This window comes from Verruconis gallopava (assembly GCF_000836295.1).
Source record: "Verruconis gallopava strain CBS 43764 unplaced genomic scaffold supercont1.14, whole genome shotgun sequence".
NCBI lineage: Eukaryota > Fungi > Ascomycota > Dothideomycetes > Venturiales > Sympoventuriaceae > Verruconis > Verruconis gallopava.
In genome coordinates this window covers 295,693-310,731 of record NW_015622150.1, presented here as the reverse complement: position 1 = coordinate 310,731, position 15,039 = coordinate 295,693, and the positions used below count along the sequence as shown (strand labels likewise).

The 15,039-nt window shown below is 51.7% G+C and overlaps 7 protein-coding genes across 9 annotated transcripts; 4 read left to right on the top strand and 3 right to left on the bottom strand.

The window, feature by feature from the left end:
- PV09_04853 lies at nt 1–2,797 on the top strand. Of its 2 annotated transcripts, none has more exons than XM_016358282.1 (5): nt 1–292; nt 516–794; nt 850–919; nt 991–1,812; nt 1,877–2,797. In XM_016358282.1, the coding sequence occupies exons 2-5, from the start codon at nt 759–761 to the stop codon at nt 2,206–2,208; spliced, it is 1,260 nt and encodes a 419-aa protein (XP_016213900.1). In that variant the 5' UTR covers nt 1–292; nt 516–758; the 3' UTR covers nt 2,209–2,797. The 2 variants fall into 2 exon arrangements, with proteins under 2 accessions (XP_016213900.1, XP_016213899.1); XM_016358281.1 differs by having other exon boundaries at nt 1–457.
- Nucleotides 2,798–3,507: 710 nt separating this feature from the next.
- PV09_04852 (uncharacterized protein) lies at nt 3,508–5,319 on the top strand. Its single transcript, XM_016358280.1, has 2 exons — nt 3,508–4,881; nt 4,949–5,319. Exons 1-2 carry the CDS (start codon nt 3,691–3,693, stop codon nt 5,216–5,218), a joined length of 1,461 nt encoding a protein of 486 aa, XP_016213898.1. The 5' UTR covers nt 3,508–3,690; the 3' UTR covers nt 5,219–5,319.
- Nucleotides 4,875–7,118, bottom strand: PV09_04851 (uncharacterized protein). The gene is made up of 2 exons (XM_016358279.1): nt 6,442–7,118; nt 4,875–6,385 (listed from the first exon to the last, which is right to left on the bottom strand). The coding sequence occupies exons 1-2, from the start codon at nt 6,908–6,910 to the stop codon at nt 5,295–5,297; spliced, it is 1,560 nt and encodes a 519-aa protein (XP_016213897.1). The 5' UTR covers nt 6,911–7,118; the 3' UTR covers nt 4,875–5,294.
- Nucleotides 7,119–7,263: 145 nt separating this feature from the next.
- Nucleotides 7,264–9,750, top strand: PV09_04850 (uncharacterized protein). The gene is made up of 4 exons (XM_016358278.1): nt 7,264–7,751; nt 7,814–7,933; nt 7,987–9,453; nt 9,500–9,750. Exons 1-4 carry the CDS (start codon nt 7,476–7,478, stop codon nt 9,524–9,526), a joined length of 1,890 nt encoding a protein of 629 aa, XP_016213896.1. The 5' UTR covers nt 7,264–7,475; the 3' UTR covers nt 9,527–9,750.
- Nucleotides 9,751–10,997: 1,247 nt separating this feature from the next.
- PV09_04849 (uncharacterized protein) lies at nt 10,998–12,486 on the bottom strand. Its single transcript, XM_016358277.1, has 4 exons — nt 11,957–12,486; nt 11,725–11,889; nt 11,515–11,627; nt 10,998–11,463 (listed from the first exon to the last, which is right to left on the bottom strand). The coding sequence occupies exons 1-4, from the start codon at nt 11,999–12,001 to the stop codon at nt 11,454–11,456; spliced, it is 333 nt and encodes a 110-aa protein (XP_016213895.1). The 5' UTR covers nt 12,002–12,486; the 3' UTR covers nt 10,998–11,453.
- On the top strand, nt 12,483–13,597 carry PV09_04848 (uncharacterized protein). The gene has a single exon (XM_016358276.1). The coding sequence runs from the start codon at nt 12,796–12,798 to the stop codon at nt 13,444–13,446; it is 651 nt and encodes a 216-aa protein (XP_016213894.1). The 5' UTR covers nt 12,483–12,795; the 3' UTR covers nt 13,447–13,597.
- Nucleotides 13,396–14,916, bottom strand: PV09_04847. 2 transcript variants are annotated; one of them, XM_016358274.1, is made up of 3 exons: nt 14,671–14,916; nt 14,133–14,602; nt 13,396–14,060 (listed from the first exon to the last, which is right to left on the bottom strand). In XM_016358274.1, exons 1-3 carry the CDS (start codon nt 14,690–14,692, stop codon nt 13,587–13,589), a joined length of 966 nt encoding a protein of 321 aa, XP_016213892.1. In that variant the 5' UTR covers nt 14,693–14,916; the 3' UTR covers nt 13,396–13,586. The 2 variants fall into 2 exon arrangements, with proteins under 2 accessions (XP_016213892.1, XP_016213893.1); XM_016358275.1 differs by lacking the exon at nt 14,671–14,916 and having other exon boundaries at nt 14,133–14,624.
- Nucleotides 14,917–15,039: the final 123 nt, after the last annotated feature.

Sequence of the window (15,039 nt, the reverse complement as noted above, 5' to 3'; positions counted from 1 at the left end):
AGCAGCGATAGACACCTCTGGAACCTTCTCTCGACGCGCAGCGACGCTGTCATTGGTCAGCCGCGGCAGCCCTCGCAAAGGCTGGCGCCCTGGAAAGTTCGGGCGGACACACAAAAGGCTTCAGCGCCAGTTCCACCAAAGCGCACACTTTAACCCACCCTAGCCGCATACGCCTTGTCTGTTGCTTGCACCAAACACTTTTCTTTGTCTTTCCTCTTCAATACGCTCTTGTCGCGCCGACACCGCTCTCCAGCTCGCTCCCCTTATCTCACGCCCAAACCTGTTCGCAAAGGTATGTACTCTCTGCCCTTTCTGCTCCCGTCGCCCCCTCGCAGATGCCTCCATGACATAAGACAATCTCAGCCCGTCTCTTCGGCCGCCGATTGGCCCTTACGTTTGACGCACTCGCAACCAACTCTGCCCTCCGCCACCCTTCACGCTGAATCTGCAACGCTGCGTTCGTCAGCCTCGTGCACGCTTCTAGACATTTCTACTTACACTAACTGTCTTCGCAGCTTCGTCATAGTCTTTTAAAGTAGACTCGGCGCTGTGTGTACGGCCTCGAAACCTCATACAAACTTTGAACAAGCGAAAAAATTGACCCGCGACACAAACACACACACACATACACAAACTCTCAGGTCGTGGCTTCGGAGCAAAGTACAAGCCCGTGTCACGTTTAGTCTCTCTTCCCCCTTCCGTCTCTTCCACATTTCCTCTCTACCTTTATACCTCGAGTTTTTCAAACACATTTCACAATGGTCAAAGACACAAGCTACTACGACTGCCTCGGGGTAAGCAAGCCGAGACTGCCGCTGCCTCACAGATCAGCTGCTAACAACAGAATAGGTGCCCCCAGACGCGACCGAGGCGCAACTTAAATCAGCTTACAAGAAGGGTGCCTTGAAATTTCACCCAGGTACGTTTTGACAACTTCTCTCTACCTTGTACTCAGCGTCGTTGTTCTCGGGACTGACATGGACTTATCAGACAAGAACAAGAGCCCTGAAGCTGAGCAGAGATTTAAAGAGATTTCAGAAGCATATGAAGTCCTCTCAGACCCAGGCAAGCGCCAGCTATATGACCAGTACGGTAAGGAGGGTCTAGAGCAGGGTGGTATGGGTGGTGGAGGCATGGCCGCCGAAGACCTGTTCGCGCAGTTCTTCGGAGGTGGCGGTGCCTTCGGAGGCATGTTCGGTGGTGGCATGCGAGGCGAGCCTGCGATAAAGAAGGCGCGCACAATCTCGCACGTGCACAAGGTCAGCCTTGAGGACATCTACAAGGGCAAGGTGTCGAAACTCGCGCTTCAGAAATCGGTCATCTGCCCCAAATGTCACGGCATTGGTGGCAAGGACGGCGCAGTTAAGAAGTGCCCTGGCTGTGACGGTCGCGGCATGAAGACAATGATGCGTCAGATGGGTCCGATGATCCAACGATTCCAGACTGTTTGCCCAGATTGCCAGGGTGAAGGCGAGATCATTAAGGACAAGGATCGATGCAAGCAGTGCAACGGCAAAAAGACGATCGTCGAGCGGAAGGTACTTCATGTACATGTTGACCGAGGTGTACGCGCCGGCACCAAGATCGAGTTCAGAGGCGAGGGCGACCAGTTGCCAGGAGCTGAACCTGGCGACGTCGTCTTTGAGATTGAACAGAAACCACATCCTCGCTTCCAGAGACAAGACGATGACCTGATCTATCAGGCCGAGATCGACTTGCTCACGGCGCTTGTCGGCGGCAGATTATACATTGAGCACCTTGACGACAGGTGGCTTGACGTTGAGATTATCCCCGGAGAATGCATTGCACCAGGTATGCACATCTCTCTGTAACTCTCTTTTTCTAGGGACATGCCATAAACTAATAGTATCGGCAGGCGCTGTCAAGGTGGTCCGAGGCCAGGGTATGCCTTCTTTCCGACACCACGACTATGGCAACCTTTACATCAAGTTCGATGTCAAATTCCCTACCCGGATCAGCGGTCCAGACGGCGAGTCCATGACTCCAGAGCAGGTCAGGGCCCTCGAGTCGGTACTTCCACCACGCATTCAACCGCAACTTCCGCCACCGGATGCCATGATCGAGGACTTCCTACTCGACGAGTACGATCCTCAGCGTGACGGCGGCAGACGGGGCATGAACGCCATGGATGAAGACGAAGACGATATGCATCCGGGCGCCGAACGCGTGCAGTGCGCGTCGCAGTAAGCTACTGAGCCTTCCTTGGAGCGGCAGGCTTACATCCAACGGCCGAGGAATCGAAAAAGATTACATGATTGAAATGAAAAAAAGACGAGTACGAGGGTGTATGAAAGAATCATGGGAATTTCGGCTAGCATATTTGTAAGCGAAAGAGTTATGCATCCTCCTCCGTTACCACCTCCTGGTACTGCTTGCTGGAAGTGCGTGCAGAGCTTGATACACCTTAGACCAAGTCACGAAAGTCCGACGGGTGCAGCGGGCCTCTTTGGATTTCCGACTGGGAAACGGGGTTATAGGCGTTTGTACTTGGGTGTGCACGTGCGACGGGCCTTATACACGGAAGTTGGCCTCCGCTTCCTCATCTTGCTAGTTATCATTTGACTTTTCGCGATAGACCACGAAGTTTTTTTGCCTCTACATCGTTCATGTCCATTTCATTTCCCCAGAAAGCTTTCACGGACTCGCGCGATAGCTTTGCCCGCTATGGCGGTCCTGAGAACTTGGGGAAACGAGGACTAAGTTGCCGAATATGGCGGGTTGCATGTGTGCTATACGCTTTAGGTAGCTCATAATACGGGTTGTGTCTGCCTGTCGATTGTTGTTAGTCTTCGTCATTCCTTCTCTTCCAATCTTCATAGTTCCCCGAACTTCCACGGTGCAGGGTACGCCCCGAGGGAGAGGAGCTTCATGGAAAAATAACCGCAGTAAATGCAGTAGTGAAGAGCAATCGTCGCGTGATTTCTGAAGATGAACAGCTGCTCGCTCTTGCTTCTTCCTACGGCAGGGTCAGAAGCGGGAATCCGTGAGTAGAGCTATGTGACCGGGTAAGGCCAGCTTCATGACTTTTCAGTCCGTGTCGTGCTTCCCACCTGTCCGGTCTCGAGTCCCTCTATCTTCCCGGTGAAAGATACCACGGGGTACCCAGAAGTTTGGCCGCGGATAGGCTCGGAGTACAGTAACTGTGCTGAGAAAGTGGAAACGAAATTGGATGATTTTTTTTCCCTCTTCAGCCACAAGGTGGTACGTCCGGGAGGCCACTTGCAGAGCCCATTGAATCTTGTCCTAGGACCAGAGCCTCCTGGCTCGTCGCCTCAAGCGCCACGATTTCGCAGTCCTGTGCTCGGAGCTTTGGCATGGTGAGAGTCAGGTGGTGTGACGTCTCAGTCGGTGGTGGTGTCGTTCCAAAGCGGAGCGTAAATGCGCAGAGTGGGTTGCCTTATGTCCAGCCTTGCGAAGCCTTTCCGGGTCGGGCACCTGATTGGCGCACCCCGCCAATGACGTTTCGCCGCCCGAGCAGCAAAGTCAGGACGGCGAAAGCAATTGTGACCGTCGTTCTTGGTCCCGCTGGGCTGGCCCCCTCCAAGCAAATCTGAGGAGGAGTGTTTCCCAACCGTCCAGCGCGCATTGTATTCGCACTCCGCACCCGAAGAAGCAGGCGATCGCAGCCCCGAGACAGCTCACACAAGGAACGCAAAGGACGAGGCCAGCATGCCGTTTCCCTTTGCGCTGCCCACGACCGCGCACCTGTCCTTCGCAGCCTCGCTCACGAGCTCGACGCATCCGTCGCTGCCCACCGCGGCAACCTCGTCGCGCGCCCTCGTCCGCGACACGCTCAAGCGGCACAAGCGGCTTCCCGCAGCCCAGAAGCCCGGCAACCTGTCCAGCGTCCTCAACGCGCTGAACGACTACATCCCGTATCTCTTCGCGCTCGACGCAGGGCTGAGCAACGGCTCCGTCTGCGGCGAGGAGGTCGACGTCGTGCTCATCCGCGAGGTGGAGAGCGAGTGGCGCGCGTGCTTGAGCAGCAGGCCCGTGGGCAGAGAGCCGCAGCGCGTTAAGGTTAAGAGCCTGGAGGGCGAGCTTGGATTCGTCCTCGGCTCGTTGGGATGCACATACTTCTTGCTCGCCAGGGCGCAGCTGCGGCCGCTGTACGAGCGCGCGGGGGCTCCCCTGAGCGAGGAGCAGAGGAAGAAGGCCGTGGCGACCGCGGTAGGCTACCTGCTTCAGGCGCACGCCGTGTTCAACTACCTGCTGCAGAGGGCCAGCGGATCCGCGCATGCGGCGCAGTCCGAGAGCGAAAAGGCGAAAGGCACCAGTCACGTGGCTGATATCACGCCGAGCACCTACAGCGCGCTGGCGAGCATGGCGCTCGCGGAGGCCACCCTCATAGCGGTCTTGAAGGACGACCCGTTCCCCGCCGCCGTCGCGGACGAACGCAACCCGAACAACAAGGACTGGATGTTCAAGGGCGTCGAGATGCCCAAAGTGCGTGCCCATCTGTTCGCGCGCCTATGTCTCGCGGCATCAGAGCACGCTGGACGTGGTCTTGCTGCCGTGCGGAACACCAAAGGCGTGGACGAGCGGCTGGTGAACTACTTGGAGGACCTGAAGGCTACCGCTCGCGCCAAGGCCATGCGATTTTTCGGTGTGGATGCTGAAGCGCAGGGCAAGATCGGCGAGGGCCTCGCGTGGCTCAAGGCCGCGAAGAGGGAGTTGGGCTTCGCGGAGGACGAGGGGCGGTCCAGAGGCTTCTCTAGGCTGAAGAATTCGTGGAAGGAGAGGAGGGAGGATCGGAAGGTGGAAAGAGGAGACGCGGAGTGGGGAAGCGATGCCGGGCGCTTTGAGGAAGGGCGGGTTCTGGAGATGTTGAGCACAAAGTGGAGTAAGATGAACGATACAGTATGTGCACTTGCATTCGACAACTTCGTGTTAATCACGGCTGACGTGTCGGTTCTTGAAAATACAGGTTAGTGTACAGATCGTGCCGTCTTTTGACCCCTTGGTGTCCAACATGCCATCTGGACGGGAATGCCACCAGCCCAAACCATATGAGATACCTTCGTTAGAGGAAGACGTTCTCGCGAGGATGAGAGCCCCACCAGAGCCCAGCGACTTGAAGATGTACGGCGATGAACCCGATTCCGCCGAGGACTCGGACAATGATGCACTCCACGAACCTCCGGGCGCGTTTCCCGGGCCAAAAGCTGACTACGCCAGCAACAGCGCGTATTACTAGCAGAAAAATTTACAAGCTTCGAGCAGGAGTCTGTCCTGCACTTACGTCTTGCCCATCATGCCCACTCACGCTGCGATCACAGAATCACAAGTTCTTCTTCCTCTTCCTCTTCCTCCTCCGTCCCTCCTTCCTCCAAATCATGCTCCGAGAATTGTGGTTCAGGCCCCTGATATATGCCCTCCTGCCTAGCTCGCCTTTCGCACTCCTTGTCTCTGAACACTCGCCCAGATTCGTAGTGCCCGAACACGTCGATCCGATCCGAATCGTAGATGTTGAATTGCGTCGGTAAGATCTCGCCGTCCATGAAAGGAGGGATGTATCCAGCACTGCGAATCCAGTCTATGGTCAGGCGGATGTCCCTCGTGCGAAGTCTCCTGGCAAACTCCCAAATGTTCGTGCGCATCGACTCGTGACGAAAGGGCCCATGTTTGATCAGTTTATCCATGAGCGTTTCGAGCCACTGCTCTTGCGTGTCTTGGCGGTTTGTTCTTGTCTCTGGGAAGATGAGCTCGAGATGCGAGAGGCGCCGCTGGTTCATTATGTTCAGCTCACGAGGCAAGGTCTTGAGCAAAACGTCTTGCTGTCCCAATAAGCTCCCGTGGAAATGGTGCACTCTGATCCTCTCAAGTTGAGGCGGTGCTTTCTTAACAATTGCATAGAGGGGTGATCCGTAGGGCAAGTCGATCTCCTTGAGCGATGGGAAGAATGGCAGGGCGTCCGAAGAGCAGAATCGGCGTTGTCGCTCCGATTCGGAGAGGTTAAACCAATGATTCTGAATCGGTTTGTACACTTGAGTTTGTTTGAGGTATTCCAACGAGTGCGCTTGGTGCTTCAGGGCGGTAGCGAGACCGGGCCCGCTCAGAGAGAGACACTCAGACGGCGGGTCGTGGAAATGATAGAGTCGTTCGCCTAGAGTTAAGCGCTTCAACGCCTTTGGCAGCGAAAGAATAACCGCGAGTGCGTCGGAGTCGATGTTGCACTCTTCAAAAACAAGTGTTTCTAGTGGGGTTTTAATGTCACAGCCCCGAAGCGACTCGACAATCTCGGTCGTGATGTCTGTGCATGCCAAATGGATGTGGCGAAGCGTAGGACTTTGGAAAATGATCGAGCCTTTGCCATTGCAGAGATCGAAATATGTCGTTCCCCGGATATGTGTGTGTAGATGTACTGAAAAGGCGTTTAGCGATAGGTACATAATGACAACCTGGGTTGTGATGACAGACATGATTGGACATTGTTCAACTTTGGCAGATCATTCCAGTACCGCAGCTGTCCCTCCCCATCACTGAATTCGCCCGTCGAACTGTAGACAATATTGTCGTTCGGGCATGGAGATTCTATCTTGCATGTCCTCAAGTTGCTAAAGAGACCAATCTGGCCATCGAATATACCGATTTCCCCTTGAGAGTCGAGCTTATGCTTCACGTCCACATGTTGGACAAAAGCTCTGCGCTCGCGACGCTTGAGAAACATTCCGAATAGCATCCTGGCCTGCTCGCCATTCCGGATAACAATACTGCGCCAGAGGCATGGCTCTGCTAGGCTCTGTGCCTTCTGGCACGTTAAAATAAAGCTCCTCAAAGATGGCGTGTCATCGATTTGCTCCACGACGCACAGAAGGAGCTCGTCCGGCAACGACATGAGACGAGAATGTCGCTGCGCATGCTCGACAGCACCGTTCGAAATCCCCATGTTGGCTTGTACGACGGCCGGTGTGAATATGATCAAGAGGGAATCTTTGGTGGGACCTTGACGTTGAGCGAAACCTTTCCCCGCTCGCAAGGCGTTCGAAGTGTTACGATACAGAAGGTGTTAACCAAAGCGTAAATGTGAGAATGACGAGTATCACGTGTCGTTCTCACTTCCAACGTCATGTGCTTCTTCATCCTTTCGCAGTAAGTGCAGGTAGAGTGTTTCATGCTATGCATTCGAACTTTAGCCTGGGCACGAGTCCGTGTCCCTGGTTAGCTGTAAACGTAGCGGCAGCCTTCTCGGTGTTCCATTGAACAGGGGTAGCGTTTCCAAACTCAACAGTCAGCAACGCCAGCTAACCGACGCTAAGCAACGTTGACTCTACATCGAGAGTACAAGTTAGCCGTAGTTAGGCATGACTATGGAGCGAGGGTGCTGTGTTGCCTGGAGAATACCCACACGATTGGCGGTGACGGCTGGAATGTGGCTTGCCCAGACGTTGTTAGACCGCGTACTTTTAAATCAACGTCTTCCTTCAAATTGTTCGAAATCTTGAACTCACCACATGAAATCCTTTGCTTCGTTTATTATGGAGATGGGTTCGCTCATTGCTCAGGAGATCCAAGGTCTGAGCAAAGATGGTGACACGGCGGGATCGAATAACAATGGCAACCAACTCAAATTACCTGGTTTCGGGTTGCCCATTGACTTTCTGCCACGATGGAACAGACACGACGAGGAATGGGAGCGATTTCCTCACGGAATCGCTGATCCCATGGCCAGCGACGGCGTGACTGTTCGAGAGCGAAGGATGCTCGAATTTGTCAATCAGATTACAGATGTATGGCCAACTCTCCCCAAAACACCCTTCGGAAGAAGACTCGGCGCTGACGGATTATTTAGAAGCCGGAATGGGAACGTAAAGTCTTTGATGATGCAATTGTAGAGAAATGGCGTGCCGAAGCTTGCAAATACCATGAGGACATTGAGGACGAGTTTCTTTCAGAAGAAATGTTCAAGCACGTTCGTTTTGAGCTGACCCCTGATTGTATTCGAAATACTAAATGCAGATACAGTGTTTGGCAGAGCTTCGCGAGAAGGCAGAGCGTTTCAAGACGACAAGGACGATTGCCATCTTAGACGCCGAAGTAACTGTGGTTAAATCAGATGTTCTTGTCTCCGCTTCCATCCTTGATGGTTTGAAACGCGGTGTTCAGCCTATGGAGAACGTGCCAGAGCACAAGAAGGACTGGCATCCAGGCTCAAATGAGATGGTTCTTGACTTAGTTCACCCAAGCATGTGTCCACTCATTTACGGTGTATCTCGGGTTTTACCTTATGGAAAGGTGCCCCTTGAAGAGTGCGCCAAATACTCTGGAGCCGGCGAAGTGGTACAAACCATGCCCGGTCAAATTACTCATAAGGTCCAGCTGAGCGCATGGAATAACCCCAGCGAACTCCCCGTTTGGGGCTCCTTTCAATGGTTGCCAGCAGACATCAAGTTTCGCGATGACGGCACTGCTGCCATCACTAGCTACATCAATGGACTCCATCCTGCAAAGCATGCAGAACTTTATCCTATCCTGGAGCAGCTTGTTGACTGCGCTATCCCCCTATGGAATGAGACTCTATCTTGGTTCCATAACCGCATCAGGCTGAGAATAGACGGCAGCAGCGACGACGACTACTTCATTCCTGAAGGAGTGAAATACGAGGGCGCAAGCGACCACTCAGAGAGCTCTGACTTTTGGTGGGATGACGACGACTACCGCGACTGGAAGGAACAAAATCGAGTGCTTAAGCAGAGGGAGCCGGAACCATTTACCCCTTTTCAAGAGCGGATTCAGAAGAACCCCGCAGGAGCTCGTCCTGTTGATCTGCGAAAAAAGTTTGCCACCTCCGGCCTCCAGATCATCTTTAAGTTGGCGAACATCCAACTTACGCCGGAGAAACCAGAGTACAAAAATGGATCGTGGCATGTAGAAGGAGCCTTGAATGAACACATCTGTGCGACCGCGCTTTATTACTACGACCAAGAAAACATCACAGACAGCTACTTGAGTTTCAGACAGTCAATTGACGTGGAAGAACTGACAATGAAGCCGGCGCAATCCGAGTATACTTCGCTCGAGGCGTATTTCGGCGTTGAGCAAGAAGGCCCTGCTATACAGGAGCTTGGAAAAGTACTGACACGAGAGGGACGCATGTTGGCATTTCCAAATGTGCTTCAGCATTGCGTTAGCAGCTTCAAGTTAAAGGACGAGACTAAGCCGGGACACCGCAAGCTTCTTGCCATGTTTCTCGTAGATCCTCATATACCAGTGTTGTCGACAGCGAATGTCCCTCCCCAGCAAAAAGATTGGTGGGCACAGGAGGTTAAAAAGGTAGCTCCATTCTCCAGTCTTCCTCAAGAAATCTTCGACAATATTATCGACATGGTTGAAGGGTTCCCCTTGGGCTATGATGAACAGTGCGAGATTAGGGATAAACTTATGGGAGAAAGAGGCATGATGGTTGATCAACTGAACGATGCCCTTGCACAAGTAAGTCAAAACACCAGAATCGCACGAAAAGCTAACTCGAACGCAGGAAACTTTCTTCTTCTGTGAACATTGAAATTATTACGTTTGCTGCTTTTAGGCATTTGTTGACAGTCGCGAGATCTATACTTAGGTAGATTTGTTTCATTCAATGAATCTGTGCCGTAAACATTTCAAGGCAAAGGCCCTGCGAAACATTTTTCACTCAAGTTTGAACCTCCATCAATCATACACATATTCCACCACAGTCTGCTCCACCTGCGCTAGGATCGCAGCTGTCTCTGGGGTCATCGACGCACCTTTGAACGATTTTAGCACATTTCCCCTTGTCAGCATATATCACGTACTTCAAGCCGTTCTTGCATTTTGTACCAGCAAACCCGCCACAGAACGTAGGCTTAACGCAGATACCCGGCATATCGCATGCCATGCCGCATCCCCCAGAGTACGGGTCATCGATGCAGATGTAGCCTTCCGGGCAATTGTGAGCTTCTATTGTGAAACCGCCACATGGTTGGTACTTTGGGCGCGCTGGAGGTGCGGGCAGGTATTTAGCATCCCTTCTACCGAAGTCCCTAGCAAAGGCTGATGTTGTTGATGCCAAGAGGCAAACAAAGGTGGCAAATACCACACGCATACTATCGGGGAGGAAAGAGCTGCAATCAATGTATTGCAGTGCAACTGAAGGGGATTTGAATTATATGATGGAAGGACCGAGTCGAGTTAGTGCGGGCATCAGACAAAAAAGTTGAGAGGGTCAAGTCGTCCAGAGGGCGCAAGTCTAATTTATGTATTCAAGACTTTATACTTCGTGAATCTAACCCCCCTTTTTTGAAATCACCTCCACCGATGCACAATTCGTAATCGTAATGCCAAACCAACATCACGATATTATAAGATCAGACTCCAATCCGCACGAATCAGCTCCGCCATTGACAAGAAGGGCATCACTTCAAGGAAGTCAGGAGTTCTTGAGGGAGGATCGGAAGCAAGGGCTCTTTTGGAGCTTCCTTGCGACAAAACTATTTTAAGATCTCGCAACCTCGTAAAAGAAGAGGAAGAGGAACTATCGCCAAGAACCAAGCGTGAGGCCAACACTTGGCTGTACGACGCGCGATCATTGGACAGGCAAGACACGAGCGCTTCGTTTGTCATGGAACTAGCCTCGGGAGGCGGGATCAAGAAATGCGTAAAGAAATGGGTTTGAGCAAAGTATAGACGGAACCGGCATTGTCAGAGTTCGCGGCATCGTATTGAGAACGGTGTAAGCAAGGGATAAAAACAGTGTTACAACATGATATTGGAGAGGCAAATGCGACACAGTTATTGGCAAAGACATCTGTGCATAGTGAGTTGACTTCAAAACGTCATCTGTATGGGCAGCTTACTAGATATATACTCTGCACGCAGTTCCTCTAGGGTTTGTCTGGCCTTACTATCCGTGGCTGCTTATTCCTCGTATCAAAAGCCTAATTGATCGCCAAACTCCACCCAGACAGCGAACAATTACACCAGATGGTAGAGTTATAAGATTATGGAGAGTAGTAAATCTTAGAAATGGGATAAATATATCTTGAGACAGAGCTGTGATCTGCTGATGTTTAAATACTACATGACACAAAACTCACTATCGTGCATCTCAGTCATGCCGCAAGAGAAGATTTGAGAATGAGTGTAGTTCTGCAAGAGGCGAATCTTGACTGCGACATTAAAATATCACATGGGTTTCGCGACTATACTAGCTGACCATTGCGATCGGAAAAGGTATTAAAAACTTTGAGAATTGATCATTTCGCAGTACTTGCAATGAGCTGGTGAATCGCACACCAAAATGCCATCTAATACAGTTAGCAACCAATTTGGTGCGTGTTTCTTGCGAATGCGTTGCGTATCTAGTGGAGAGGCAGTTGTGTGGGGGAGGGTTTATTCAACGCCGTGCCTATATGGTACAAATTCCCCTCTCGTATGCACACTCAAAATCGTACACTGCTCATATCCGATATTCAATCCAATCTAAGCATTCCGTTAGCGTCCAAGCTGCTATCGAAGACGATTCACACGCACCCAGTGTCCTTTTGCCGCACAATCTCTCCGGAGCTACCTTTTTGCTTGCCCGATTTGCCACCTTCGACTACTAGCCGATCAAGTTGGTAGAATTGACTTATAACTGTTTGCCTCTGTAATTCACAGTCAGCAATGTCCATTGGCGTCAGCGCTTTCTTGGGCAGTCTCTTGAGATGGACATTGGAATGGCCCGCCAGACGTGAAACACACCTTCATCACCTGCAACTCCTTTAGTCCCTTCTGTATCAAGTCCTGTCTGATCCTCTCATCAGTCTCTTTCTGGTGCTCTCGAAATGCATCCTTCGTTCTTCGCTTTGCGTATTCTCTGAAGTTATATGAGGCGAACTGGTTTGCCTGTCGCAATAGTTGTCGGTACTATAGACTACGTCAACACCCAAGCTCTTTCAGCGACGTCGAGTTTCGCATTGCGTTGGATACATACTAATGATTTTGCTTGAAAAGCTGCATCTGCCGATACTGCAGCCATGTTGCCTGTCGTTGTTAGATGCGACAGCGTTGGTACATGAGATTTTTGGAGTCGGCGGTAATGGCAAATCCGGAGATCCTAGCGCGGAGGACGATGCCTGCGGAGGCTGACTTTCTCAGGATTTATCTCCACAAATGTGAGGGAAAAAGGCATCCAACTCTCGCAGTATCGAACCTAGGTCGTAGATGAAGAAAAAAGAGAAATGGAAAGTGGAAATGGAAATGGAAAGACAAGATCATGCTTAATTTTCAAGCTCATGGTTTAGGTATATCTATAAACAGTGTTAGGCATCGCGCCCGGAGATGCTGCGGAAGTTCTAAAACATGATTTAAACATGATCTATAGTTTATAAGGGAATATCAGACTGTGTTTTCAAAATTCTAGTAGCGAATAAAGACCAAATGGACGAGCTTAGACCATTTCCCAGCGATGTTGGTGGTGGTCTGATTTTGACGTCGTGAGACTTACCCATGCGATCCTTCGACGCCATTCAAAATCAACGACAATTCTTACTTCTCTGAAGCTCCCTTCTTTGAGGACGTGTATTTAGCAATCATTCGACACAAACGCTGTGTGCATCTGCAGATCAACCTGTGAGTCAAGCATATCTCCTTCTCCTGGTTTGTTCTCTTCGCATTTCAAACAGAAACGAGCACGGTCAAGACAAACCAAAGTAAAAAGGGCGAAGAGAGTTGACGCAATGAAATGTCTGGTGCGAACATCAACTCCACTTGTCAAATTTTCTCCACTCCACAACCATCCATATCGTTTTGCAGATGTTGTAGCGTTGAATCATGTCCCTACCGTACAACATGCATGAATATGTTAAGCAGGACTACGACCATCGCCGGGCACTCTTCCTCGTTCTCTTGTCCGTCTTCGTAGCCATGACAGCGTATTTCATGGTCACTGGTTCTTTTCTAATCAACTCGGATAGACAGCAGACGAAGACGACGAAAGAGCGTTCGCGGCATCTATGGAAGGACGCCAGCGGCCTTGACAGTGATGTAGGAAGTGATTTTGGAAGTAATTTGGGGAGTGACCTAGGCTCAGATCCCGAGCCTGATTACCATACACAGTCCGCAAATACTTTTTTACATAAGGACTTCCAGTCGGAATCAGAAAACAAGGGGAGTCCAGTCAAAATCATTACCGGAGATCACGAGCACGACGAGATACCCAGCCCCCAAAATGAGGCTGGGATAAACGATACAGCCTACTTCTTGAGGGAATCTCATAACAGCTCAACAAAAAAAGGCACATTACGCGCTACTATTCAGCGACGAGCCGATTGGAAATTACACAATCCCACGGAGGACGAGGAGGATAACGAAACAGAGCTCGTTGGTTCAGGTCCAACGCGCGATATTCCAACAGATCCAAACGCGCCCCAGCGAAGACGGCTGATTGGACTTGGTCGAACTCGAAAAGAAGTCCAGGGTTAGCAGATAGTCAGCTATGTTGAGAGGGTAGAGAACACATGCGCGATCGAAAGGAAGAAATCATAAACATAACAAGCTTACTGATCATCATGCTATCAACAAATTCCATGGCATTAGTCCAGAGTTGAAGGGTTCCAATGTCATTACGTCTGCTTGTTCTTTCTTGAATTAGCCTTTGCCCCGGTTTTCTCGTCCTTTGGTACAAAGCGCTTCCGCACCGCCGCGATCATCAACGAGTACCAGTAGAAGTTGAGCACGGTGAGGGCCGTGTTTGCCCCAACGTACAGGAGAGCGAGCCAGTTCGGCAGCTCTCGACATGTCAGCGGAATTTCCAAGCCGGCCCCGCGCCGCTGGTACAGCGCGTACTTGAGACACTCTGCCGTCGACGGCCGAGGATTGTTCCACGCGTGCCAGATGTCCTTGTATATCATCCAGGACTGGTACGTTCCCCACACCAGTCTCGACCCGCCGAATGAGGCCAGCAGCAAGATGCCGTTGATGAGCTGGGCTGTCGAGCCCGTCATGTTTGCCTTGTCCAGGAACCAATGGATGTTCAAAAACGGCGTCGACAGCTCGTAGAGCACGAAGTTGAGCCCGTAGTAGTTTGCAAAGGGTCGCTGTCGCCCGAATTAGCACGTGGGAACGAAAGAAATGAAATGACGCGACCCAGCCGCGTCCGCTTGACTAACAAATCCAATACTCGTGACTCCGAGGGCCGCGATCGCATGCACCAGGCTGCTCATGCCCATGACGTCCAGATGAATCGTGCTCGCCAAAACATCCCAGAGGAAGTACCCTGCCGCGAAAGCCTGGCACATCCCTATCGCGCCGTTGTAGCCCCAGAGTCTCCCAGCCCAGTTTGACGGCTCGTTCTGGATACGTCGTTCAGGGTCCGTGAAGATGACCCACAGAGCTGCGGTGTTGATGAAGAGTGCCTGGTACATGGAGACGACGTGGGCGTCCCAGTTGAGCCTGTTGCGGCGAGAGAAGGAGTTGTACTTCCTCGGCCATAGTGTCCGTGAAAGGAGCGGCGACAGAAACCGGAATATGCCCTCGTACAGTGCGTATGCGAAGAGAATTTCGTGTACGTGAAGCGGGAGCGTCGTGAGGCCCAGATAGTTCGACAGCGGCCTGATAGCGTTTGCGAGGCTCGAAGGGCCTTTTGGACGCTATGTTAGCCCTTGCGCCGGTATCGAGAGTAAGTCGACTGAAGTTTTGGTGACGTACAAGATGGAAATGGGTCCGGCATCCCCGCACTCTCGTGCGCCTGTGGAGGGCGCGATCGTTCGCGCGACGAATTAGCAGGTCTACTACATATCAAACCAAGAGTGGAGGTTTGAAAGGAGCTGAGCAGCTGAGCAAGTTTCGACCGAGGCGGACCGCTGTGTTCGGCTGGCCACAGGTCGAGCTACTCCAGATCTATGATGCAGTTTTGCAGGGCACGCCCGAGTCCAGACCGTTGCGCTAGTGAAGAGCAATGGCGGAAACTTACCAATGGCAGTCCTTTCACCTCCATGCTGCTCATCGAGCACACGACAATACGTTCGATAAGCCAGAAATATGGATGTACAGCTAAAAGTGTCCAAAAACCAGACC

What these genes read in the sequence shown, in the direction of transcription:
- PV09_04848 (XM_016358276.1), top strand. Translation starts at nt 12,796, where the DNA reads ATGTCCCTACCGTACAACATGCATGAATATGTTAAGCAGGACTACGAC.
- PV09_04847 (XM_016358274.1), bottom strand. Translation starts at nt 14,692, where the DNA reads ATGCCGGACCCATTTCCATCTT. An exon ending in GCCGGACCCATTTCCATCTT is followed by an intron (nt 14,603 to 14,670) that starts GTACGTCACCAA and finishes AGCGTCCAAAAG; the next exon opens with GCCCTTCGAGCCTCGCAAAC. An exon ending in GAGTCACGAGTATTGGATTT is followed by an intron (nt 14,061 to 14,132) that starts GTTAGTCAAGCG and finishes TTCGGGCGACAG; the next exon opens with CGACCCTTTGCAAACTACTA.
- PV09_04850 (XM_016358278.1), top strand. Translation starts at nt 7,476, where the DNA reads ATGAAATCCTTTGCTTCGTTTATTATGGAGATGGGTTCGCTCATTGCT. An exon ending in TTGTCAATCAGATTACAGAT is followed by an intron (nt 7,752 to 7,813) that starts GTATGGCCAACT and finishes CGGATTATTTAG; the next exon opens with AAGCCGGAATGGGAACGTAA. An exon ending in TGAACGATGCCCTTGCACAA is followed by an intron (nt 9,454 to 9,499) that starts GTAAGTCAAAAC and finishes ACTCGAACGCAG; the next exon opens with GAAACTTTCTTCTTCTGTGA.
- PV09_04849 (XM_016358277.1), bottom strand. Translation starts at nt 12,001, where the DNA reads ATGGCTGCAGTATCGGCAGATGCAGCTTTTCAAGCAAAATCATTA. An exon ending in CTTTTCAAGCAAAATCATTA is followed by an intron (nt 11,890 to 11,956) that starts GTATGTATCCAA and finishes CGTAGTCTATAG; the next exon opens with TACCGACAACTATTGCGACA. An exon ending in AGGAGTTGCAGGTGATGAAG is followed by an intron (nt 11,628 to 11,724) that starts GTGTGTTTCACG and finishes TGTGAATTACAG; the next exon opens with AGGCAAACAGTTATAAGTCA.
- PV09_04851 (XM_016358279.1), bottom strand. Translation starts at nt 6,910, where the DNA reads ATGGGGATTTCGAACGGTGCTGTCGAGCATGCGCAGCGACATTCTCGT. An exon ending in GTTGAACAATGTCCAATCAT is followed by an intron (nt 6,386 to 6,441) that starts GTCTGTCATCAC and finishes ACGCCTTTTCAG; the next exon opens with TACATCTACACACACATATC.
- PV09_04853 (XM_016358282.1), top strand. Translation starts at nt 759, where the DNA reads ATGGTCAAAGACACAAGCTACTACGACTGCCTCGGG. An exon ending in TGCCTTGAAATTTCACCCAG is followed by an intron (nt 920 to 990) that starts GTACGTTTTGAC and finishes TGGACTTATCAG; the next exon opens with ACAAGAACAAGAGCCCTGAA. An exon ending in CGGAGAATGCATTGCACCAG is followed by an intron (nt 1,813 to 1,876) that starts GTATGCACATCT and finishes TAGTATCGGCAG; the next exon opens with GCGCTGTCAAGGTGGTCCGA.
- PV09_04852 (XM_016358280.1), top strand. Translation starts at nt 3,691, where the DNA reads ATGCCGTTTCCCTTTGCGCTGCCCACGACCGCGCACCTGTCCTTCGCA. An exon ending in GGAGTAAGATGAACGATACA is followed by an intron (nt 4,882 to 4,948) that starts GTATGTGCACTT and finishes TTGAAAATACAG; the next exon opens with GTTAGTGTACAGATCGTGCC.